At 45.7% G+C, this 25,586-nt stretch overlaps 1 protein-coding gene across 13 annotated transcripts in view; it reads left to right on the forward strand.

Moving 5' to 3' along the window:
* The window catches only part of si:ch211-285f17.1 (sickle tail protein homolog), a 178,353-nt gene that overhangs the window by 149,124 nt on the left and 3,643 nt on the right, over window positions 1–25,586 (forward strand). For 9 of the 13 annotated variants that reach the window (XM_024393077.2, XM_024393078.2, XM_024393079.2 and 6 more), the window contains 14 exons: window positions 6,890–7,683; window positions 10,247–10,351; window positions 10,871–10,929; window positions 13,486–13,646; window positions 13,962–14,137; window positions 16,421–16,557; window positions 17,176–17,323; window positions 18,998–19,532; window positions 19,720–19,900; window positions 20,073–20,338; window positions 20,680–20,847; window positions 21,556–21,684; window positions 23,511–23,591; window positions 23,901–25,568. In XM_024393077.2, coding sequence (XP_024248845.1) covers window positions 6,890–7,683; window positions 10,247–10,351; window positions 10,871–10,929; window positions 13,486–13,646; window positions 13,962–14,137; window positions 16,421–16,557; window positions 17,176–17,323; window positions 18,998–19,532; window positions 19,720–19,900; window positions 20,073–20,338; window positions 20,680–20,847; window positions 21,556–21,684; window positions 23,511–23,591; window positions 23,901–25,568 — 4,608 coding nt within the window. The remainder of the gene's footprint in view (window positions 1–6,889; window positions 7,684–10,246; window positions 10,352–10,870; window positions 10,930–13,485; window positions 13,647–13,961; window positions 14,138–16,420; window positions 16,558–17,175; window positions 17,324–18,997; window positions 19,533–19,719; window positions 19,901–20,072; window positions 20,339–20,679; window positions 20,848–21,555; window positions 21,685–23,510; window positions 23,592–23,900; window positions 25,569–25,586) is intronic. The other 4 variants (XM_024393080.2, XM_024393084.2, XM_024393083.2 and 1 more) reach the window with 4 other exon arrangements.

Consider the following 25,586-nt stretch of genomic DNA (forward strand, 5'->3'; position numbering starts at 1 on the left):
TGCGCGATGAGACAAGGGTATCCCTACCGGCCAACCCCTCCCTAACCCGGGCGACGCTAGGCCAATTGTGCGTCGCCACACGGACCTCCCTGTCGCGGCCGGTTACGACAGAGCCTGGGCGCGAACCCAGGGTCTCTGGTGGCACAGCTGGCGCTGCAGTACAGTGCCCTTAACCACTGCGCCACCCGGGAGGCCGGCTGTCACAATCGCCGTATAATCAGCCGAACCCTGCGGGATGTAGTGCTCAACAGTGCATCCCACTTGAAAAAGCAGCTGCTTGGTCTTGATGTTCTTCTATACCCAATAGCTGCCGCAACGTTTTTCCATTTCAAACAAACGTGCTTCGGTCCACCGTCTTGTTTCCTCTTCCAGGGACCACATAGAGGAGATCGATAAAGAGACTACCTAAACCATCTAAACTGGCATAACCATCTCAATAACGGGTGAAATAAGTCCAACCGCTTACAGATTGGATTAGTTTAGACAAATGTAGGTCGTTTATCTTTGTGTCGTATAAGTTCAATGAATCAATCAATGTCTATTTAGAAACATAGATATTAAAACAAACTATTCTAAAAAAAAAAAAGCAACCTGCAACAAAGCATGCAGGTAAAGATGATAATGAGGCCCCTCCCATGTCTTTTCACTCAGAGAGTTTTAATTAATATTGTTTTTTAAAATGAAACCTTTATTTAACTAGGCAAGTCAGTTTAGAAGAAATTCTCGTTTACAATGACGGCCTAGGAACAGTGGGTTAGTTGCCGTGTTCAGGGGCAGAACGACAGATTTTGACCTTTTTTAGCTCAGGGTTCGATCTAGCAACCTTTCAGTCACTAGTCCAACACACTAACCACTAGGCTACCTGGCGCCCCAGAGTTAATGGAAATGAACTCAACACAGTCGTGTAACAACAACACCACCTGGTTAACACTTCATTTATTCACCGAAAATGACATCAAGTTCAATCCCTCCCGAAATCAACACTCAGATATGACTCACAACACTTTTTTACCTCAACGCCGAGATTTTAGCACCCGCAAATGTGTGCATGCACGCACACACACACAAGTGGCTTTATTCCTGACAGATGTGAAGCTGAGAGTGCAGATGTTTTTCTAAAACATGTTTCGAGACAAATACGCCTTTCTGATGCCTCCTTGTGTTAGCCGGCTCTCTTAATTGCGAAGCCAAACACTGGCATTCTCGGAAAAGAGCAAATACAAATAACCAAAGAGCAAATAATAACCAAATGAGGCCTGCACCTGTTTAAACGCAGCGTTTGGAGTGGTGGAACCCTGCTGCACGTCTCAGTAAGGCTATCCATTGTCCCGTCTTCTCTAAGAAATCAGCGAGATCGTATTTCTGCTATTGGTCTCCATTTGTTTTGTTTTCCCCTCAGAGATTGTTTCCAGATGTGCTGGGGGTTAACTGGATTAGTGGGGTTATTTAAGTTAGCGGTAGCCATGCTCTCACTCATATGGTGACTACATGTGTGCAACGATAATTAGTACACGGTTAAGGGGTTACCGTGAATTTTACAGTGGCTTTACAGGCAGCTCAGTGGCAAGAAAGATTGTGTGTTTCAGTGATTGTGTATTACAGTACACTGTAAAAAATACATTTGGTATCGAAGCAAGTACAGTGTAATGACGCACAGTACAATACTGTAAAATGTACTGTATTATACTGTAAAAAAAAAAAAAAGAAGAAGTTTATGCTACCGTAATCGGTGGGGATTGTATTTCACTGTGATATAAAGGGATTGGTGCGAGCCGGATGGCTGCTAGGTAAAGTGTTTACAAACGTTACAGAATGTTAATGAATAGTTGGTGTTTCATATCACTTGCACTTCTACAGGCCTTAACAAAGGCTTCCAAACTGGCAGTGACTACAGGGCAAAACCAGACATGGCAAAATTCTCCACCAGTTAAGACTTGCTGCCGTTCCAGTCTGTTCCCTATATACATTTTAAATTGATGGGATACTATAACCACAGAGGAGTTCAATTGGTGCAGCGTTCTCACTCACAGGTGCAACAAATATAGCCTCTTTCAAGGCACACCTCAAAATATGTTAATGAGACAGAAACAACAATAACATGCACCACTAGTGGTTAAAAGGTTTTTGGCGCTAAAAAAAATAATGTAACGTATTCTGTGGGGTGGAATTACAGTACCACCCACATCTTCCCACAATGCACCATCATTTACAGTATGCTGGAGTATAATACAAAAAATAACTGTATAATTTCCAGTTTTCTGTTACAGTGTATGCTTCCATGCAGACCAGACACAGGATGCTTCATTTACATCAGGGAATTGTAAGAGGTGACTGGAATAAAACACTTCCACTGTACATAAGCCATATATTCCTGACAGTCAAGTAGCCTATTAAATAGGCATCACCATTTTATTCTAGTCAAAAAAAAATCCTCTGTTGCGTGTAATGTTCTTACCAGACTCAGAAAGGTAATCTATCTAGTGTCATTATCAGAATACAGGGTAGGTATTAAAGTGTCCCTAGGTGTGCGCTATAATAGGTCAGAGCTGGGCAATGAGAAGGGCCGCTTGTATAGATGGTAACTCCATCCCTTCTAGTTCAATAACTCAGTAGGAAGTCCCCCCCAAATAGGACACCTTTCCATTTCAGTACGTTCATGTCTTCATAGCTGGACATCGAGGAAGATGACAACATCATGGCGAGAAGGGTAATAATCTTCACATTGCTAGCCTCAAACAATTAATCCTCCTTCCTGCTTCTAGGTGTAACAAACGAGCCATTGTTCACTTCAGGTTATGAGTCATAGGTTACATCTGTAGAAAGCAAAAACTAAATCTAGAAGGGGAATTCTTAAGATTCTAACATTCTCCACAAGGCTTATCAACGAGCTTGCATTAAGAATGATCCAGTGTACTGTATAAGATACATAAATCATGTTTAATGTTCCAGAAATGATTAAGTGTTTACTGAATGGTTCTTTCTAGAAGTGAACAGCAATGAGCAGCATAATAGGGAGGGTGTGACGTCTGATGTGTTGTGTGAGAGGTGAAAGGAGACAAAAGCTAAAAGCCTGAACAAAGACTCAAGACTGGGCTGGATCCGCAGTTAACAAAGACAAACTCGCTCATTGGCTGATAAGTGAAAACACACCGTCTTTATTTGTATATTGTTCAAGAAAAATCTGTCTGGGAATATTCTATTTGAAGGCTATGGAACAACTTGTAATGGAGACTAGTGGAAAGCGCAAGCTACTGAGTTCAAACACCTCGGTGTCAAAGTCAAATGTTTTCACGCGTCTCCTCTCTTGGAAATGCTCAATGTTAAAACGGTTTCTCTGATGGTTTAATAGGATTATTCTTTTCTTTGCCAAGGTGGACAAAGTACTACATAATTCGCCCTAACAAAGAAAAGGCCCCAAGTAGTTGTATGAGGTCAAGCACAGCTGTTCTATGCAGTCTGTGGTGGCTTGCCAATTGTACCTGAAGTAAGCAATTCCTTTCACCCTCTTGCAAGACCACTTTGCGTCTTCAATATCATGACCTTACAAGGCAGCAGTTCCAGGTTTGTCCGCAGACATATAAAACATTGCCTTTAAAAAAAATATTTAAAAATAAACCCATCCGAAGATGGCGACGAACAAGCAGTGAAATTGGTAACATTTGGTTTGAGTTTGGCTCATGTGGACTTTTTAAAGACCTCAATCTACTGTATTTCTTTCCACTGACTCCTTAAGGTTCTCATTAGAAGGACAGCAGGTCTGGGAGAGTCTCAGAAAGTCCGCTCAATCTAGTTTCATATGGGTACTACACCAGGCTATTAGAGTCCGGCACCGGGCCAGATACACACCCGCGGGAATCAGGATTGGCTGAACATGAAAGAGTTCTGATGGAGAACTAGTGAGAGAGAGAGAAGAGAGAGAACTCTTGGTGGTCATACGTAGGGGCATCAAACAGTCGCCAGATGAGATCCTCTGAATGGTGGGTTTAGTGTTTAGTCAAAGAGAGCAGGGAGATGAGTGGATTATTCAAGTATGAACAACAAAACACGCAGAGAGAGATCACAATAGTAGTCAAGTCAAAGAAAGTCACTGTATACAAAGCATCTCCAACAGCCATCATTTTGGCCGTGTGTATGTATTAGTACTGTACAGTAACCCCAGGGCTCCTGTAACGGAAACAACAAGTATGTATGTAAAGTATGTGGAAGCATTGTGTTGATTCAGATCAGATAATTGGATTGATGTTAGACTGTTCATTAGCCTCCAAAGCAGGTGGCCGGGCCACCAGAGACACTAAACCACAGCAGTAGTCGTGCATCCTGAAGAAATGAACTCTCTCTCACAACGCTGACCCGTACATTCCTCTGTGTAAAGCTACACATACTCTCTGCCCACTTTTAACTCCATAAATCAGAGAGCTGCTTCAGTCATGCCTTTCCTTTAACTTCGCTCTAGCTGAATGAAGTTAGTTTCAAAATCCACAGGTACTCTGGGGTCCTTCATGGGTGGTCATTGCAGGCCAAGCTGCCTGTTTAAAAAAGCTGTGCCAGACAACGGAACCTGTTGTTAATTTACCAGCTACTTCTTTCCTGCCTGTACGCACATAGTTGAAATCCTTCTCTCTCAGTGTTTTCACATGTGGGCTGTTTTTAAAGACACACTGTTATCAGCAACCAGGGGCAATTGAGCTCACAAGCTTGCATGAACCTTAAAGAAACACTCAAAGTAATCTCCTAGCTTAAAAGAAATGGGAATATGCTGCCAAAATCCCAAAACCTTATCTTATCCCAAAATCTTGTTTTCATGTCAAATCTTATTTTAGGAGCCTGGGGGTATAGTCTATGTGGGGTGTCTGTGAAATGTTAGTAAAATATTGATAGGGGGGAAAGTATCCCTGTGGCCGTAACAGAACTTAAGATCAACTGTTTTTCTCACCCTGAGAATGTGCTGATGAGATATTCTTTTCTCTAAACATATGGTTGTAAACCATTTATAAAAACAGGTTGTTTGGATTCTGGATGCTGATTGGTTGAGAGCAGGGAGTTATTCACAACAATCCCTGGGTAATGCCTGTCAACTAGTGCTGAGCGATTAATCAACATTTGTTTTTTTTGGGGGGGGGGGGTTATTAAACAACTAATTGAGAAACGTTGGTTAAATTACTTGAATTCCATTTAGTAAAAAAAAATGTTGCGCCCAACGCGCATAGTTGATTTGAGAATTCAAGTCAACTATGCGGGACGCTGGACTGAAGGGAGTTGTAGTTTTCAAAGCAAATATTCAACCTAGTTCAGGTCAGAGCCGTGGTAATTAACTACAATGACCATAATCCATTGCGCCTGTGTTTTCTGGCTCGGACAGAGACAGATCAGAGGGGAACAAGCATAGTGAGAGGTTTAAATCTGTCCAAAATAAACCCAATGTGTTTATATGGGCTTATTTTGGACCTAAATTTACTGTCTGCCTTCCCGCCTTTGGGACAATGACTTCCATTGTTAGGGCGGAGACGTGCATATACGCCTGCTACGTTAGGTTAGATTCACATAGACCGCATGAGGGAGGAATCTACGTAAGACAATGACGAGAGGGACAGAGACCGTTTGTGAAAGTATGCCATATTTACTTTGAGGAACAACTCTGCAGCATACTTAGGCAGGCTATATAGGATGACTAAAGACAGTACCTTATGGGGAGTGCGTAAAGTTAGATGGTCTGGCTGGCTGACTGCTACTGCCTGGAGCAGAGATGACTTTTAATGAAAAATAATAAAGTAATGAAATAAATATAATATACTCAACTGAAATATTGTATTATCTCATTGTAATTTCCTATTTTTCCATATATATTTACCCAATGTAGACCTGACAGACCATTAAATATTTTTTATGTTTTGGCAATTGAATGTCCACTATTTTTGGTTTTGGAATTTCCATTAAAAAGCTTTAAAATTATTGTAACATGATTATTTTATAATGCATTTAAGGTTTAAAAAATGATAGAGCCACAACCAAACCCATTTTGAGTTATCCACAGCTCAGCCAGACAATTTATAAACTTAATCTCCCCTGGACAATAGTGTCTAGACATTATTTCCCAATGCTACTAGGCTAGCGTTTGGTTTGCAACAGCTGCCTGCCTTTCCGACCTGTGCGATAATGTTGCAGTGTTTTTCTACAACATGCAGTGCTTACAGAAAAAACACATGATTTCACATGTGGAAAATCACATGTGTAGTTTCATGTTATCAACCAGAGCTGATTTGTAAAGGTGCTGGAGGCAAAATGCAGAGCTGGAGAAACAGGAAAAAGTCTCTGCACACTTCCAGTCAGATGCAAATGTTTTTAATTTCGGTCAGTCGACCTTCATCAGAGCATATCTCCACAAACAAGAGTGGGACAGATAAGGCCACACAGTGAGCCAGAGGATATTGCAGATATTGTAAATATAACACGCTCCACGTTGAGCCTTAGCACTGCCCCAGATGGGAGTTATTCACATGATAATCCCTGGTTTCTCATGCCTTATTTCCTAAGAGAGTAATGGAGTTCATCCCAAATGACACCCTATTCCATACTTAGTGCACTACTTTTGACCAGAGCCTTATGGGCCTTTGTCAAAAGTAGTACACTACATAGGAGATAGGGTTTTATTTGGGATGCTGACATGGTGCGTGTCGGGAGGTGTCATGGCCGACTACCTGAGGGCTGTGACAACTGATGTGCCAAGGTGAAGTTTGCCCTAGGTGCAGCACTAGGATCAGTTTCCCCTCCCCCACTCCTAACCTTAACCATTAGTGGCACAACTTCACCCTCCATTGACACGCTACTGTGTTTGGTAAACATGGTAGACTAATGTGTAAAGTAGTAATAACATGATTTTGGTTTCCTCCAGATGCACAGAGAGATGATGTATGCCAGCAGAGATGGGCAGCACCCCCCCAGACACCCACCTATGGGCCACCCTCCACACCACCCCATGCAGGGCTCCCTGTCCCCAACCACGGCCCACTCCGTGCCCCCCTCACCCTCCCGGATCCCCTTCGGCCCGCGCCCGGGGTCCATGCCCTGCAGCGCCACTATGCCCCGGGAGCGCATATCTAATGCCACACCTCCCGTGCGCTCCGTGTCACCCTGCCCCAGCGCCATCCTGGAGAGGCGGGACGTCAAACCTGATGAGGACATGGGCGGTAAGAGTCACAGCCTGGTGAGAGGGGGAGAGGGGCTTTACGCTGACCCGTACCTTCTCCACGAGGGGAGGATGGGCCACGGCCCTGCCCATGGAGGGCACCCTCCTCCTGGGGACATGGTGGACCACGGCAGCCTGGCTGGCTACCACCGCGCCTCCATCCGCTCCACAGGCTCCTACAGCGGGCCCAGCCCCACCGAGGCCATGGAGCAACCCTCACTCTACCGCCAGAAGTCCAGGAAGTACGGAGACAGCCAGCTGCCCACGCTGGGCTCCAAGACCCCGCCCCCCTCCCCCCACAGGATGGCAGAAGTGAGGATGATTGACATCCATGGGGCCACACCCCCTCATGGCAGCATTCCCCTGGAGCGCTCCTCGCCTGTTCGCCAGGCCTTCAGGAAGGAGGAAGTGGTCAAAAGCAGGAGTAACATGGCATCTCCAGTTGTGCTGGACCTCCAGGGTCACGGCCCTATCCCTCCAGCCAACGACCCACAGACACGGTAAGCCAACCCGGGGGACCTGAGGCGGGACAGGTGGGGTAGTGTGGGGTGGGGGTCAGTGAAAGGGTATGATACTGCATGGGAGCATGGATGACCTAACACTGCATTCCTGCACCGTTCTAACTGTAACCGCGGGCTGCTCTGTGTTCATCTCAGCTCAGATTGTGTCTCATCATCACCACTGCAGGGCAGAGACATTGTGGTCTGCCCTGTCTCTCTCACACTCACCCACACACACACTGTGTGTCTGGCCCATCCTGTCAAGGTCATCACATTTAGCAGAGTGGGCTATTATAACAGTGTGTTATTGTTATGTATTGTCTTGTCTTATTGTGTCTTTCAGCTACACCAGTTAGGTGTGTGTGTGACTAGCTCTATTTGTACGAGTAGCTTATTCCAGTTGAAGAGAGTTGGTGTACTCAGTGCCCCATAGTTGACAGAGCAAACCAAGCCACTGCAGTAATTGAATAGTGCCTCACTCCCCATATTCAGACTGTATATTATCATGTTATCTTGTGGTATTGTTGTTTTAAAAACACACTGTCTGCAAGCCCGTGTAGATGATCTAAACCGGCCCTCCGACATTCATTTCTGAGGCTAGTTCAACTAGGCTGGTTCTGGTTGCACTAAGAACAGAACACACAAACACAGGAGAGGGCATGAGGGACATACTCCAGCCATACAATCATATGTGGTTTCATTGGAATGCATTAGACCGGAGGGATAGGAGAGTGAGGGGGCCAAGGGGTCTGTGTGTGCACCGCTCAGGAAAACCAAAGAAAATATTGAACCAGGTTGGTTGGATAAGACCTGGGCTTTCTGAAACAGCCAAACCAAGGGGAACAGATCACAAGGACCACCTGCACGGTACAAACACCATGACGACTACCGAATGGCACCCTGTTCCCTTTATAGTGCACTACTTTTGAGCAGAGCACCTACGTTCCCCATTTTAAATGGCCCAGGCGTATAGGAAAGAAAGGGGGAAAGGAGTTTTAGTGTGAAGGTACTTTACATATAAAACAAAAAGGGTATTTTAGGTCATTTACTTTATAACTACAGAGTGGCCTTCAAGCATGAGTTGTACTTACATGCACAAGGAGCATTCCATATACAGTACCAGTCAAAAGTTTGGACACACCTACTCATTCAAGGGTTTTTCTTTATTTTGACAATGTTCTCCATTGTAGAGTAATAGTGCAGACATCAAAACTATGAAATAACACATATGGAATCATGAAGTAACCAAAAAAGTGTTAAACAAATCCAAATCTATTTTATATTTGAGATTCTTCAAATTAGCCTCCCTTTGCCCCTTTGACAGCTTTGCACACTCTTGGCATTCTCTCAACCACGAGGTAGTCACCTGGAATGCTTTTCAATTAGCAGGTGTGCCTTGTTAAACGTTTGTGGAATTTTGTAATGATGCACTGAGAGTCGGGAAGCAAGTTCAGGGAGTGATTGTTTTAATAAATAAATGCAACTAAATACAAAACAATTAACACAAACAACGCACAGACATGACACTGGAACAGAAACAATAATGCCTCAGGAAAGAACCAAAGGGAGTGACACATACAGTGGGGCAAAAAAGTATTTAGTCAGCCACCAATTGTGCAAGTTCTCCCACTTAAAAATATGAGGGAGGCCTGTAATTTTCATCATAGGTACACTTCAACTATGACAGACAAAATGAGAAGGAAAAATCCACAAAATCACATTGTAGGATTTTTAATGAATTTATTTGCAAATTAAATTTGGGCAGTACAGTCGGGATCACAGTCATTTCTCTTGTCCTCATCTAGCCCCTTTAAGCGCCTCCCTTTCCCCTTCCTCCTGTGTCAATAGATAAGTGTTGATGGGAAAACACAGTGCTTCTCTATGTCTAAGCCTCACTGGTCACCAAGCATAAAGGTCCTTCTTCACCCGTCTTTGGTTTTCTCCGCATTGCCGACGTAATCTCTCGTCCAGGCACCGGCCACGAGTGGCACAGTCTCTTGTTTTATTCCACAATGTGCGCCCTAAGGTCCAACTCATCTCCAACCTCTGGGCTAAATCTACTAGACAGCCCTTGTCTTGTTTTTAGAAATTCAGGCTAGCCCACTTGTTTTTCTAGACTATTCCAGGCAGACTCCGGGAGGGTAAAGCAGACATGTTATTAGACCATGTTAGCTGGAATATATGGTTTATTTCTTCCTGAATGGAGAATTCACTGCCTTAGCATAGTAGTTCGACCGTTTGGAACACTTACAGTTATTGCTTTAACAGTGTGTTTAATTGTTGTTTACATAACAGAAACCCCATCTACTTGACAAATCAATAAATTATTCATTAAGATATTCATAAATGTTCCAAGACAAAAAATATTCTCCAAATCCTGTACTTGACCCACTCTATGTTTTAATGTTATATCGCGAATTTGATCGCTAAGCAAACACGTCTGGCATGAAAACAATTCCGGTAGTATTTAGGAAGTAACTCCCAACTTAAATATTAGAAATGCCACCTTTACCGCCTAGTTAGCCCCGGTGTTAAAAGCTTGATTTTCTGATGTTTCCTGCAGAAAGCGAATGAAGGCTATGGAGCAACAGATTGCCAGCTTGACTGGTCTTGTTCAGCATGCACTTTTAAAGTCCCCAAACACTAGTGGCACCAACGATTCTCTCAGGTAAGCAAGAAGATGAAGAAGGGAGGCAGCGTGGGACATTGAGTTCTCAGAGATAAGCCCAGGTTGCCCCAGCAAATGTGGACAAAGATAATAACAGATAAACTAGCTCTCGATTTTACCAGCCTAGGTAAACAGAACATTGTCGAAGGGAAATAGTGTGGACGAGGGGGTCTGATATTGACTGGCTGCAGTTATCTTTGCATTTCAACCTACTCTGTGGAGATCTTTGTGCTACTGTGTTTGCTTGAGTTTCCAATCATCAATCTCAATGTGGGCACCATGATTGGAATGAAAATGGGATGGCTTACTATGGGAACAGACTGCTCCTAACAGTCATCATGTTAACCTGTCCGTCTATGTCAGTCTGTCCATCCATACTGTATGGCTGTCTGTACGTCTACAATGCTTTTACTAATATATGTCAACCCTAACTCCAGGACAGTTCCCAGGCTTTTGCATGAATTGTCTTCTGTTGTGATTCAACATAATTAATGTCTCTCTTCCTCTCTGTGTGCGTAGTGAACGACCCATGAAGACATCAAGGCAAGCGTCTCCGGTTCATAGTGCACCCAGTGCAGGTCAGGAGGACCATTATTACCCTTCTGCATGTATCACATTATGGTGTGCATCCCAAACAGCACCATATTCCCTATATAGTTCACTACTTTTGACTGGAGCCCTATGGGCCCTGGCCAAAAGTAGTGTACTATATAGGGAATAGGGTTCCAGTTGGGACGCAAAGTAGTGTACTATATAGGGAGCAGGGTTCCAGTTGGGACGCGAAGTTGTGTACTATATAGGGAGTAGGGTTCCAGTTGGGACGCGAAGTTGTGTACTATGTAGGGAATAGGGTTCCAGTTGGGACGCAACCCATGATCTACTTAGAGGTACAGTTCTCTGTTGCATATCCCTCAAGTTTTCCCCCAGGATGCATTGCATAGACAAGTCTCGTAATGTCACCCAACACAACCTGCCATATGCTCTCCCCTACTGCCCCACTAAAACACCCAGTCAGTCAGACAGGCGTCTTTGCTCTTCGCCGACTCATATTCCCCTCAAATCCTCTCTCGTCATACACTCTAGGCAAAAAAGCTACTAACTGAATATGTGCTGCTGAAAGCATTAGTTAAAACAAGAGATGTATTATTTCTCGATCCCGCCAAGACGATTCAATCTGGTCTAGCTAGCGGTCAGGGTGGATGAGAGTTCCATAAAAGAAATGCAATCTCGAGGGCGGCGGGAATGAAAACCGAGCGGTATTTATGAGGCTGCTGCCAAAGCAACTCTTCACATCTTTGGGTTTCTTCTTCTTACAGGTTTCCCTTTGCGTATTGTTCCCATTCATGATATACAGAACATGAAGAATTGACTATGGCTCATAATTCTGATTCCTCAAATATTTCCTTGTTGTTACTTCATAAGCTGTCCCCATCACAAGAGCATCCTCTCGGTCTCCAAACAGTGGAGGAATCCTAAATGGCACCCTATTCCCTGTATGGGGCACTATTTTTGACCATATAAAAGGGTGCCATCTGGGAAACAGACAGTGTGACACACATGAGCAGCCTTCATCCGAACCTGCACTTCAGGTCTGTGCAGCTGTCATTCACTATGAGAGGACTATGTGGTGAATGTTGGAGGGGGATTACAAAGTGACAATAGCACTGTGTTCTCTAGCCCCACTGCAGGGCTCTACCATGGTTGTGTCCCAATTGGCACCAAGTTCCCATTATAGTGCACTACTTTTGATGGGCCCCGGTCAGAAGTGCTGCACTATATAGGGAATAGGGTAACATTTGGGACGCAGCAGACCTTACTCTGTGTGGAAGGAGTGCTCTCTTGCTCGCTCTTTCGCTCTCGCTCTCTCTCATTCACTCAGAACATTCTCCTCTCTCATTGTTCTAACACTTTGCAGGGACTTGTTCTCTTCCGCTAAGGGACTTGAGTGGCTTAGTGACACTGCCACTCCCACCTGTTGACAACAAGCGCCCCAGAGACAGAACTCAACCTTAGGGTCAGGTTTCAAAGGTCATAGGTCATACTACTTCATTCTGAATGGGAGAAACAGTGTAATTGAATTCAACTTCAGTTACTGTCAATACAGACTGCAGTTGGCATGGCTTGTCAAGAGTCATTCTGTCGTCAGTCTCCAAAGCCAGAGGACATTACGTCTGGTGGTTGTTTTCGACAGCAGACAAACCCGTCTCCTGTTTCTCACAATGATTGCATCCCAAATGGCTCCCTATACAGTACATTACTTTTGGCCAGAGTTTGATGGGGCCTGGTCAAAGGCAGTGCACTGCATAGGGAATAGGGTTCTATTTGGGATGCAATCATGGTGAGGTTGGCGGTCGGCAAGTCTATTTCAGTCAGCACTGCCAATGTAAGTACCCGTGTGCTCCTCTGGGCAGCGGGGGAGACGCCTAGGGAAGCACAGGCCCTCATTACTTAACATTAGGAATATTAAATCAGGAACCAACACAGCTGTGGAGAATGTGTTTGGAAATGAGCGAGGCGAGTGAAGCGAGCGCTGGGCTGTGGCCAGGCCAATGCCCTCACGAAGGTTGCATCTCAAATGGCACCCTATTCCCTATAGAGTGCACCACTTTGTATTGCCACCTTCTCTATGGGCCTCGGTCCATAAGTAGTGCACCACATAGGGAATAGGGTAGTATTTGGGACGCACACAGATACAAGGCCTACGTGAAAAGGGGGGGGAACATTCATGCATTACACCACCCATTCAATCTCAGAGGAGACGTTTGACTTTTTACGTGTACTTTTGACTGCGGGGTATTTCATTTGCAGTAAATAAGGGAGCTATGTATTGCGTGCTTCCTCCAAAATCCGTAGGGTTTCCATCACATTGTGAAAGGGATTTATGTACTTGTGAATGAACCTCTACAGCATAGGCTACAATATGAATAAATAAATGCTATGGATTAATATGTTATCCCGTTAAAAAAAAAATGTATTGTTCTAAATCAGTTTTTATACAGTTAGATAAAGCATGTTTGTGGCAAGTGAGCCCTCTATCCAAATCTATATTTTCTTTCCAGTTTTGTTATCACAAGTGAGGAACTGACTAGCTTATAGTGGTTTTAAATGTGGCTATTTGATTTGATCTTATTCAGGAGGTTCCCCTGTCCTGGCACCCAAAAGTTCCACGCCCCCCTCTGAGAGTGGCTCCACCCCCATACTCCCAGGCCCCACCCCCTTCCAGACCAACCTGCTCCAGTGCAAGAAGAATGTCTCGGACCTTCGGCTGCAGCTCCATCAGATGAGACAGCTGCAGGTAACGCCACCAATGCTGTATCTAGGAGTAGGATTATGTTTCCCCTAGACGCTGATCTTGGGTCAGTTTAGCATTTTCCCCATTTATGGTTAAGGTTAGGATTGGGGGAGGGAAAGCTGATCCTAGATCTGTACCGAGGGTAAACATCACCCGGGGAGCCCCTATCTACTCTTATTGGTTATCAATTTGATATCAGCTGTCAAGTGTTGCTTCTCATTTATTCAACTACTGTCTATCAGCTCATTTTCAACCCCCTCTATCTGGATTGGCTAAGAAACACAAAACTCAGCGTGTGTGTATGTGTGTGTTACCTAGCTCCAGAACCAGGAGGCTCTGCGTGTGCAGCTGAAGCGGGCTGAGCAGGAGATCAGTTTGAAACTGGCGGAGGCCATGAGACGTCTGGAGGACCCGGTCCAAAGACAGAGAGTCCTGGTGGAGGAGGACAGACACAAGTACCTGGGCTTGGAGGAGAGGGTGTTCAACCAACTAGGGTAAGAGTGAGTGTGTGTTACTGACTAACTACAAGTACACACCTTCCAAACATAGCTCACAGGCACCGGCAGGCCATGTCTGTCTCTCATTCAAGCCCAGAAATCACTGAAGTATAGGACCAGGCAGCCTGGGCAGGCAATTATTCACAGCATACTCTCAATTTAATTCACTCGTCGCGGTTTGCCAATCGGGAACGGTAATTGAATCCTTTTAATTCTGATATTTAACAGGCAAGGTCATAGCACTGCCTGAGTAGAAAGCGGTAAACATATGCCCCGATAAACATCACGATAGGAGCATTTCCTGAACGTTGGTCTTTCAGGGTTAATCAGACAGGCGCAGGGCGCTGGATTCAGCTGTGTTTTCTTTGGCGCAGTGCCAGGTCTTACTCAGCAAAGGCCTGCCGTAGTGTTTTAAATATGGCTCGTTAATGAGCTCTGTTTGGCTGAAGCCCTGCGTGCGTGACAGGGAATGTGGTGTGAAAAGACGTAGCCTTCTCCTCCGGATAGAAATGCAATTTAATACAACCTGGGAGAGTGTCTGCTGAGAGTTCTAAAAATACTCTGAGAGGAAGTGAGGCGACAAACGACCAAGGTTTATCACTGTTACAACTACTGCAGCAATCCAAGGGTACATAACATGAGGATATTGCTAACGTGGAGGATGTCAAAGGAAGGTCAATGAAGATGTTGTGTATTGCGTCATTTTTTCACAAATGTCAGTAGGATACAGGATATTCCATCGTTTTAAGCACATGCATTTCCTGCATTTCCAATCCTAGGCTCGATTAAATAACTCCAGAAACGGACTGGTCGTAGGGAAGATCGGGGCAAATGCCCGGATGGGCTGGTCAATCTTTAGCACAGTGGGTTGGTCTTAAGTGGGGCTTTTGTACAGAATGATCATTGTTTGTCTAATAATGGGGGCCTCGAGGGAAAAAAACATTTTCCTGTTTGGGGACCAATTGTGTGTGTGTGTGTGAGGGGGGGTGGTCCCAGTTTGTCCCTGGTCACTCCTATTTATTTCCAGTCAGTTCCGTTTACCAGTCATCATAAGCCCGTCAAAGAGGCTAGATCTGAGCCAGCTGTCAGGACTAAGCCAGTGATCCTACTGCCCTTGAGCAATAGAGAAAGATGAGAGAGAGTTGAGTGCCCATGAAGCCTCCTCAAATAGATGATCCCTGGGACATCACAAGTGTTTGTCAAGCTATCTTTAGAAGTGTATTTTAATGATGCGACACTTTATAGACTCACTTTCTACTTTCTGAAGTCCCGTATAGCTCTTTTAAGAAGAAAGAGCAGGTTTTTTTCCCTGTCAGCTCTTCAGTTGAACTTTTCCATAGTCATCATCAAGAGGCCTTGACATAAGAGGGCTGCGACGTCAGTAGTTATTGTCTTTTCACTCCCTATTGAGAGCAACTTGACAAAAAGTTTACGGTTCTCAAGGGAAGTTGGTCACACACAAAAAAAAAAAAAAAGAATCACCATTTAGTTGATTCTTCATGCAGTTCAGAATAGCACACGTTGTTGTCATCCGCCCAGCACATTTCCCCTTGGAGTTGACTTCTCAGGATCCCATGGATACAAGTGTATCAAGCGGATAGGATCCTATGTAAGGAAGTGGTCGCACGAATAAACCCCAGTTTCCATGTGAACACAGTTGAGGTTTTGGCAAGTAACCCGATCCAGTCGGGGCGGACTCACATAGAGGAAGTGCAGCGTGGTCTGACTAAAGGCAACTTTGGCTATTAAGGTTGGAGGGCTAACTTTCCTACCGCCCAGATGTTCTTTTTTTTTCTTGTTTTATTTATTTATTTATTTTTTAAATACAACATTGTTTGATTTGATCTAAATCTTTTTTTTCATGCCCTCTTGTCTTTTCACTTGTCATTCAGTTACCTCAAACTGGAGCTCCCTCTGTGCCCATAAGATTTAAATTAGTATTGTCTGCCCCCTAGTGTCGAAATGGAGGCAGTGTTTCAGGTGACACTTCTCAAGTCTGATCTCTTAGCATCTCTAGTACGTCAGGGATTTGACGGTGCCTCCGTATCTCATTTGGTATCAATGGAGATGAAATTATGAAAATGTTTGAATGGATTTATGTAGAGCTTAGTTAGAGGGAAACCCACTTCATCCACCACCAATGTGTGGCAACCATTTATGGCACAAACCTCACCACGCATCAGTTAGCATGGTGGAGAGGTGAGGAGTGATAAAAATGAAGCCAATTATGAATGGAGGTGAGCTGGTGGTTTTGAATGTTCTCTCTGTCTGTGTGTGTAGGGAGCTGGAGCTGTATGTGGACACTCTGAAGAGGGAGACCGGCCCGGCGGGGCCTCACAGAGCTGTGACATTGAAACATGTGGAGGAGGGGGCCGTTAGCCTCAGGAGAGTGGGAGAATCTCTGGCAGGACTCAAAGGTAAGACAGCAGTACAGTATAGCCTACTTTTAAGACCCATACAGTACCTTAGATTATATACGTTGCCATGGATTACATAGGTTTCTGTGTGCTGGGTTTTCAGTTACAGGGGAGAAGTCCGATAATATAATTTATTAATTTATACTGAACAAAAATCTAAATTCAACATGTAAAGTGTGGGTCCCACATCGCTGTTAGTGAAGTTTAGCCTTTGTCAAGATAATCCCCCCACGTGACAGGTGTGGCATATCAAGAAGCTGATTAAACAGCATGATCATTACACAGGTGCACCTTGTGCTGGGGACAATAAAAGACCACTCTAAAATGTGCAGTTTTGTCACACACCACTATGCCACAAACATGTTGCATTTATATTTTTGTTCAGTATAATAACATTTGGGTAACATAATGCTACAACTGGAAAAATACACTTAATTTTTATTTTATTTTTAAATGTGTTTTTGTGTCCAAAAAGAGAATAAGCTTCAAAACGGTATGTTGAATAACAGTAGAGTTCTGCTGACGCAGCACACTAATAAAGTTGTCCTCCAATGATGGCTGGTGAAGTTAATAGAAAATATAAATCTGAAACATGGTATTTCCTGTGTGTTTTCTCAGGGGAGTTTCCGGCACTGCAGACCAGGATGCGTGCGGTGCTGAGGGTGGAGGTGGAGGCTGTGAAGTTCCTCAAGGAGGAGCCCCACAAACTGGACAGCATGCTGAAGCGAGTCAAGAGCCTCACAGAGACACTCAGTAGCCTGAGGAGGTACATGAACCAGGGAGGGACCGGGAGTGTGCACTTGTTCACTCCCCCTCATGCATTTAAAAGCATTTTATTGTTGCAAGCGCAGCTGGGGGTTCTCTTCACCATATTCCTCACACCAGTCCATTCTTTTTAAATCCATGAGAGGGAGTGTACAAGTGCCCACTTCAAAAGAAGGGTAGAGACTCAAATCAAATTTCAAATCAAATTTGCACCGAATACAACAGGTGAAATGCTTACTTATACAAGCCCTTAAAGTTTTAAGAAAATAGATATTTTTTAAAGTAGGAGATAAGAATAACAAATAATTAAAGAGCAGTAGTAATTAACAATAGTGGGGCTATATACAGGTTGTACCGGTTCAGAGTCAATGTCATTGTGCGGGGGCACCGTTGTCGAGGTAATATGTACATGTAGGTAGAGTTATTAGTGACGATGCATAGATAATAACAGAGAGTAGCAGCAGTGTATAGGGATACTTAAAACATGAACATAACAAGTGGCTGGAGTCTTTGACAAAAACAATTCTGACACCGCCTGGTATAGAGGTCCTGGGTGGCAGGAAGCTTAGCCCTGGTGGTGTACTGTGATGTACTGGGCCGTACGCACTACCCTCTGGATGGTGCAGCTGTAAAACCCTTTGAGGATCTGAGAACCCATGCCAAATCTTTTCAGTCTCATGATGGGGAATAGGTTTTGTCGTGCTCTCTTCACTACTGTCTTGGTATGCTTGGACCATGTTAGATTGTTGGTGATGTGGACGCCAAGGAACTTGAAGCTCTCAACCTGCTCCACTACAGCCCCGTCGATGAGAATGGGGGAAATCGAGGGAGTGAGAGGTTAAAAGAGAGACATTGAGAGTGGATGGAAAACAGAAGCTTCCAGAGAAGTCAGACAGTGGGGAGCATGACTATAGTGTAAGGGACACTAACAGTTGATTATGCTGGCGAGGAGTTGGCTCTGATCCCATCCGATGGGTCATGCGGAATGGACAGAGGTGGCGTCCATCTTAATTTAGCTCTCCATTGAACCGATAAGTTAATTAATTTGGGCGCAACACGGCTCCCTGCGGCATTCCATTTCCATATAAACATCTGTCAGAGACACTCTGCTCTGTGGGTCGTCAACACTTTTTCCAAGGGTGCACCACACAACGCAGCCAAACTAATCTACATTACCTCGTCCCGTCGGTGCATTTTTCTCCCCGCACTTCAGAGATGATTACACTCACTTTGATGCTGGGTTTGGGCCAAATTCACTTGGGGATGTTTTTTGTGTTTTCAGGCTAAAGAAGCTTGGATGGTGCAGTAGTTCTTTCAAATTCCAAAGTTCTGTATCCCACTAAGGTTAGGAGGTTAGGAGATTTGAAGCATGCTTTCATGGGAGCATGACATATGTCCTCATAGCTACAGTATGTGTTTAACCTTAACCTTAGTGGGATACAGTTTAGATTAACCAGTGTTTGGCTGCTTGTGGTCAGTTTACTTTCCAAAACTTTCCCAACATTTTTTTTTTTTTTTGGGGGGGGGTATATTTTCAGATCCAATCCTGGTTGGAATATTCCAGGAGGGAATAAACACAAAATAAAGAATCCTCCAACCGGAATTTAATTTAGGGAAAGTAACCTGAATTTTATAAGTCTAATAGTAAGTCTATGCTGCCCTCTACGCCCTACAGATGTGCTACAGAGGGTCTGCTGAAGGGATCTGACCCTGCTATGTGTGCCTCAGTGAAACCAACCCCATCAGAGAGCAGCCCAGTCACCACCACCACCACCGTGAACTCCGACCCCCCAGTGGAGCCTCCAGCTTCCCCCTCGGCCCTGCCCGAGCCCCAGAGCTCCTCCATCAGGTCTGAGGTGGTCATGCCCTCCTCCCCCATGGTCATCCACCACGTCCAGAGTGCTCCGGTCCACATGCAGCAGTCCCAGCAGTCTGCAGCCCTGCTGGTCCAGCCCAGCCCACCCACGACCCCCACCCACAGCCAGGGCCGGGACTCCCCCAGCTCAGCCAAGGGTTCCACTGGCACCGCCTCGGCCTCAAACTCCAACCCCTCCAGCCAAGGGGGAAGCCCTGCCCAGCAGAAGAAAACCCCTGCTGCCCACCTAGAGCTGGCGACCCAGGCTCCGGTCAATAACGGCAGCAGCGGGACAGGGAACCTCTTAATCGAGGAGATTCACACCAAGAGCAAAAACAGGGCCATGTCTATAGAGGTAATAAGCCCTATGGATGTCATACTGCACTTCAGTCCTCAGTCTATGATAAATAATTTCCCCTATGGGTTATTATTTATCTTCCCTCCACTGCTGTCTCCTCTCCCCCTCTCTCTCTCTCTCTCTCTCTCTCTCTCTCTCTCTCTCTCTCAATCACCCCCCTCCTCCCCTCTCCCTCCCTCCACAGGTGGCAGAGAAGGAGTGGGAGGAACGGAGGCAGAACATGGGCCAGTACAATGGGAGGGAGTTTGAGAGGATCCTAAATGAGGCCCAGGCCAACATGATGAAGGGCATTCCCAGTCTGGATGTGCCGAGTGAGGGGGATGCCTCTACAGCACCCTCTGCTGCCCTGGAGGAGCCAACCCCAGGCAAGGGTCTTTTATACAGCTTTAGCTCCTACTATATTCCACTACTACAATTTTTAAATATTTTGGACAGGTTTTTTGAAGCAAGTAAACCATTTTTCTTCAGGAAAATGACCCTTTGTAGTTGTCAGGTATCCCTCATTGTTGACCTTATGTGTGTGTTTGTTTATTACAGAAGGGACTCAGCTCAGCTCAGAGAAACCAGCCATAGCCAAGCCTGCTGGTCCTGAGAAACTCGCCAAGTCCGTGCTAGAGAAACCCGCCACCACCAAGCCTACCGCTGCTGCAGACAAAGTGGGCAAAGTCAGCTCGGAGAAGGCCATCAAGTCCCCTCCTCCTCCACCACCCAGAAAGACCTTCCCCACCTCCAGCTCTGGAATGACCACCACACGGTCTGGTGAGGTGGTTTACACCAGCAGGAAGGAGTCTGCCTCGGGACAGGTCAGTCTGCCGTGTAGTTAGGCTGCAGGGTAGTCTTGCGGACAACTAGCTCTGATCCAGGGGGTTACACTCGGCTTGCTGACACTGAGCCTTCAGCGTCAGCAAGACGCACGTAACGCCCTGGACCAGAGCGAATTCCAAACCGTAGACATCGTTTCTACTTGGGTGGGTCAGACCTGACCGTAAACAACATGGGGAGAGGGGATGAAGTCTAAGGACAGTTAATCAAGCAATCTGAGAACATTATAATTGATATTGGAATGGCCCATGTTGCACTCTTGTGGTAAATAGTATTGATGCTAGTATTCGAGTCATATTAAAAATAATTCCCGTCCGCCCAGGAGGAAGATGAGGCTGAGGTCCCACCACAAGCCCCAGCTAGCCAGTCCAAACCCTGCAAGGTCCCGCCAGAGACCAAGCCCAAGCCCTCCACCCCTCCCCCCATTGCTGCCTCAGCCAACCACGAGGAGGACGAGGACGAGGGAGACAAAATTATGGCAGAGCTCCAGGTGAGAAACACACCGTACATCCAACAGCTGCTGTACATTTACCACCACACACACACATACGTCATACATAAGCAATAATGCCCGACGCAACGTGGGGTGCCTGGACACAACCCTTAGCCATGGTATATTGGCCATATATCACAAACCCCCCCGAGGTGCCTTATTGCGATTATAAACTAGTTACTAATGTAACTAGAACAGTAAAAATACATGTTTCGTCATACCCGTGGTATACGGTCTGATATACCACGGCTGGGAGCCAATCAGCATTCAGGACGCGAACCACACAGTTTATAATATGCAATAATGATCACATAGAACCACCGGAAAAAACATCCACATACACACTGAGGAGGTTGAATGTGCTGTATCTCTCCTTGACTGTGGGAGTGGGTCCTCTTGTCTCTTCTTTTTGTGGTGGCTGGGTTACCTTCACTTGGCAGAGGATGGACACAGTCATTTACAAAAGCAGAATTAACCATGGTCTTCCCCTTAGATAGTTTAACCATTCGGTAACCACAGCACTAGGTTAATAGTATCCGAGTAGTATCAGACCGGCACAAAGCAGAAGAATGTTCTCCACTTCACTGCCTGGTACCGTAAGTGTTTCTAACAGACTATCATCTCACATATGGTAGGCAAAGCATAGGTTGGCTCTAGACCTCAGGGCCCTAAACCCTAATCCCCTGACCTATCTTCAATCTCCAGGTGTTCCAGAAGTGCACAGTTAAGGATGTAGGGGTGAAAAGTAGTGTGCTAGAGACACACCCTGCTCGAGTTGAGCCCCAGATCAGAGAGCTAAGACCCGGGGCCTTATTGCCCCTCAAAGAGAAAAAGGTAAAGGATGTAGCGCCGTTTAGCCGTCCGTCTAACTGCCTGCTTCTGCCCACTACGTGACGCCAACTAACGATTGCCTTAACCTTCTCTGTGTTTTTCACACTTCCCTGCTTCTGCCTCAGCCAAGAGATCTGTACTGTAACAACTCCACTACCCAAAATCCCTTCTGTTTCTGACTTGTTCTCTTTTTCCCTTTTTGATTTCAATGGAACTCATGGTTTTGGACTTGTTTTTCTCTGATTAAGTCTGCAGAAAATGTCTGGGAAAGTTTGTGTGCATCCAACACATGAATGAGGTCTTTTTGCTACTGGTATTTGATTGCATTATGTTTGCCTTGACTGATCCAACCAATAAAATAATCCTTTATCTTGAATCCAGACGTAGTCGAATGGTCTTGTCCGTTTTCTTTGGAATAACTGCCCTTTATTCAAATAATAATAATTTGCTTATAGACTTTGCTATACGAAATTAATTTGAGTTGGATTGGCTATTGAGGAGAGCAAGGTTTTATTACTTCACACGTTGGGGACAGACTTGTTTTTGCAGACTTGGTTTACTTTTGGTCACTTTGACCCTTTTTCTGTACTTGCTTTATTTCTTGGGAACAATACCTTACTACTTCTCTAAACCTCTATAGAACTGTAACTTGATCTGCTCATTCATTTTAATACCCAAATATATGCCTACTGTGGTTGTTGTCCACAGGAGAAAAGTCTGTGTATTAGATTACAGTCACACAGTAAACTACAGTGTGGATGTATGGCACCCTATTGGCTATATAGTGCACTACGTTGGACCAGAGCCCTGTTTGCCTTGGTGAAAAGTAGTGCACTACAGGGTACCATTTGGGAGGTACACTGGATCTTATGTTCCTCGCTCAGAAACCTCGCCACACGAGATATCGTACGTGGGCTGTATGAGAGATCCAGTTATTCCGTGGGTCAGATTTTATGTCGTCCTTGAAAACCCAATGTTCGGCGCCCACATCAGCAATCAGGATTTCGTCACGTTATTCCCACATACGCATTTTCAGTCATGCAACATTGTATTCCACTCACCAACATGGGAATGATTGAAAAAACATTCTTGTAGCACCAACAACAGTGAGGATATATTTTTAAAAAATGATACAACGCTGAACATTAACTAGTCTGTGGATAGAATGAGTGTCGGTCTATACTCCAGATTAGAATAGTAGTTAGTTAACTCTAATTCCTTAGTAAAAGGGGCAATCTGGGATTGGTACATCCATTTTTTTGACTTCTTGGATAGACTACTTTGTTGTTTGAATCCCAAATTGTCCCTTAAAAGTTTTTTGTTTTACATAATCCATTCCCTTATCCATGAACTACATTCCATTCCAACTCCCAATATCCATAACATACCATAACCATTCACTTGTGCCTGCATGAGTTATCCTATAAGGCATCTAAGAATACTTGTAAACAAACACGTTGTAAACACCGAAGGGACTGAAACATGCTGACGTTTCAGGATCTACTTCTTATCTTCTCGATCTGGAGACACATACCATAGTACAACAACTCAAAACGATGCCTTATAGGAGGGTTGTTGCCCAATGCAGTGTTAAGACCGTGGATGTAAATACCTATGTGAGTGTACCATGCAATCCACAGTGTCTTCAACCTTGTTTCAATTGGCACTTTAAAATCAGGGCCAAATTCGATCTGTGCCCACTAAGACCTGCCTTGAATTGAAATGTCAATGGAAACCAGGCTTTAGAGTGCAGTTGCGCCATACGGTGCACCCATAGAGGGCAGTTTCGCAATAATGCTGTCCCCTTAATTCACAAACTGTCCTAGCAGAGCTCGGAGAAAACTCGGGAGGATAAACATCCCAACGCGGATGAAAACGGGAACACCACCCCTCTTCGTCAAAGTCCAGGGGTACGAATACCATATTTTGACCGCTAAAACTTAATAGTAAAAAAATCTCAGGGCATTTATTAAGCTAAGAATAGTCTTTTGACATACAAAGTTTGAAATGTGCCTTGCCATGTTTCAAAATGTCAGGTTCTACAGCATATGATATGGGTCTTATGAAAGTCATTCGCATGCCTTACATGTCATGATATACAGTATGTTCCCATATTGATAGGTTTGTCATGTGGTATATAGTGTTGTGGTTTTAGCTTTTAGCATGGAGTGTTGTGGTTTTTAATATAAATTCTCTCCTCCTTTCTTTGCCGTATGCAGGTCATATACTACGTCACTGGGCAGATCTCCAAAGAGCAGCTGCCACCCCCGGCCGCAATGGAGGAGGCTCCGGAACACAGAGGCAACCCAACACTATCCCCCTCACAGGTGTCAAATGTGAATGCTAATGACAATTCCCCAAGCCAGCAGCCTCAACCGAAACCCCAGCAGTTAGGGCCACCTGTATCTCCCAAGCCTCTGTTCTTGAATGGCCCCAGCCCTCTGTCTCCGAAACAGGTGGTGACCTCAGAGTCATTGAAGACCAGCCCAGGAGTGGTGAAAGGGGTTCTGGAAAACCCAGCGACCACCACTGTAAATAAGCTTCAGATAAGCACAGTCAAGAGGATAGAGACCTCAGTCTCCTCAATCGTCCAGGAGTCCAGCATTCCCCGCAGTAAGAGTGTTGTGTTGCCCGCTGCATTGCCTGAAGTCCCTCCACCAACCACCATAAGAGAGGCTCCTAAAGCAGTGGTGTCTCCCCCAGAGAAGGCTCTTAGTGAGGCCACTGATCAGCCCAGACACTGGTATGAGGAGGTGGATGAGGAGGCCAGCCTGAGCCCTGACCTCCCTGGTGAGGAAGCCCCTCCGCCCCCAGACAACATTGCCTTCATGATCACCAACAGCAAGGTCCAGGCCCTGTCCTGTGGGGAGTACCAGGAGCTGGTCAACGCCAAACGGGGCATCCAGACCGTGACCGTGTGTGGGGGACCTGGGAAACGGGAGATGACCAACACCACCCCGGGCGGCAAGGCGGGGTCACAGGACAATGGCTTCAACAACAAGAAGCCGGTCATCATCATCTTCGACCAGCCCATGGACATCCGCTCGGCCTACAAGCGCCTGTCCACGGTGTTCGAGTGCGAGGAGGAGCTGGAGAGCATGCTGGCCGCAGAGCGCATCGAGGAGGAGGACGAGGAGATGGAGGAGACAGAGAGGAGCAGTGGTGGACTGCAGGTAAAGGTCAAGGCCCCCAGCAGTGCTCTTTCCAGTAGTAGCTTGTCGCGCTCTTCCTCCTCGACTTCGGAGCTCGCCGAGCTGTCCGGTGATGGCAAGCCAGATGGGAAGAAGAAGTTTACGTTCAAGTTTCCCAAGAAGCAGCTGGCCGCTCTGTCGCAGGCCATCCGCACGGGCACCAAGACGGGCAAGAAGACGCTGCAGGTGGTGGTGTACGAGGACGAGGAGGAGTCGGACGGCACAGTCCGACAGCACAAGGAGGCCAAGAGATTTGAGATCCAAAGTCGCTCCAAACCATCTGCTGCCCCAGCAAACAAGACGCCCAAGGCCCCAGCTGCAGCCGTTGTAAGGAGGGAGCACTCGGACTCCAAAGGCAGGACGGACAAGATCCGGAAGAGCACCTACAAGACCCTGGACAGCCTGGAGCAGACCATCAAACAGCTAGAGACGACCATCAGTGAGATGGGCCCCGCAACGCACCACCAGGAGAAACCAGTGAGGAGTGCAGCCAGCGTGGAGCCCCATGCTGGGTGTGTCTTGAGTGGGGAGAATGGAGGCCTGAAGAGGTCCTTATCACTCCCTTCCAAGAGTTCACTCCTCAAGGTTCCCAAGCCCAGCAAGGCCTCCTCTCAGAGGAAGAAGACCAAACCTCAGCTCCTCCCCCGGCCAGCCGTCATCCCCACCGCCACTGTCACCCCCGTCACCAGCCAACAGGTCTCTTTCTAAGCTCTT

The sequence above is a fragment of the Oncorhynchus tshawytscha genome, linkage group LG29 (assembly GCF_018296145.1).
Source record: "Oncorhynchus tshawytscha isolate Ot180627B linkage group LG29, Otsh_v2.0, whole genome shotgun sequence".
NCBI classification, from domain to species: domain Eukaryota; kingdom Metazoa; phylum Chordata; class Actinopteri; order Salmoniformes; family Salmonidae; genus Oncorhynchus; species Oncorhynchus tshawytscha.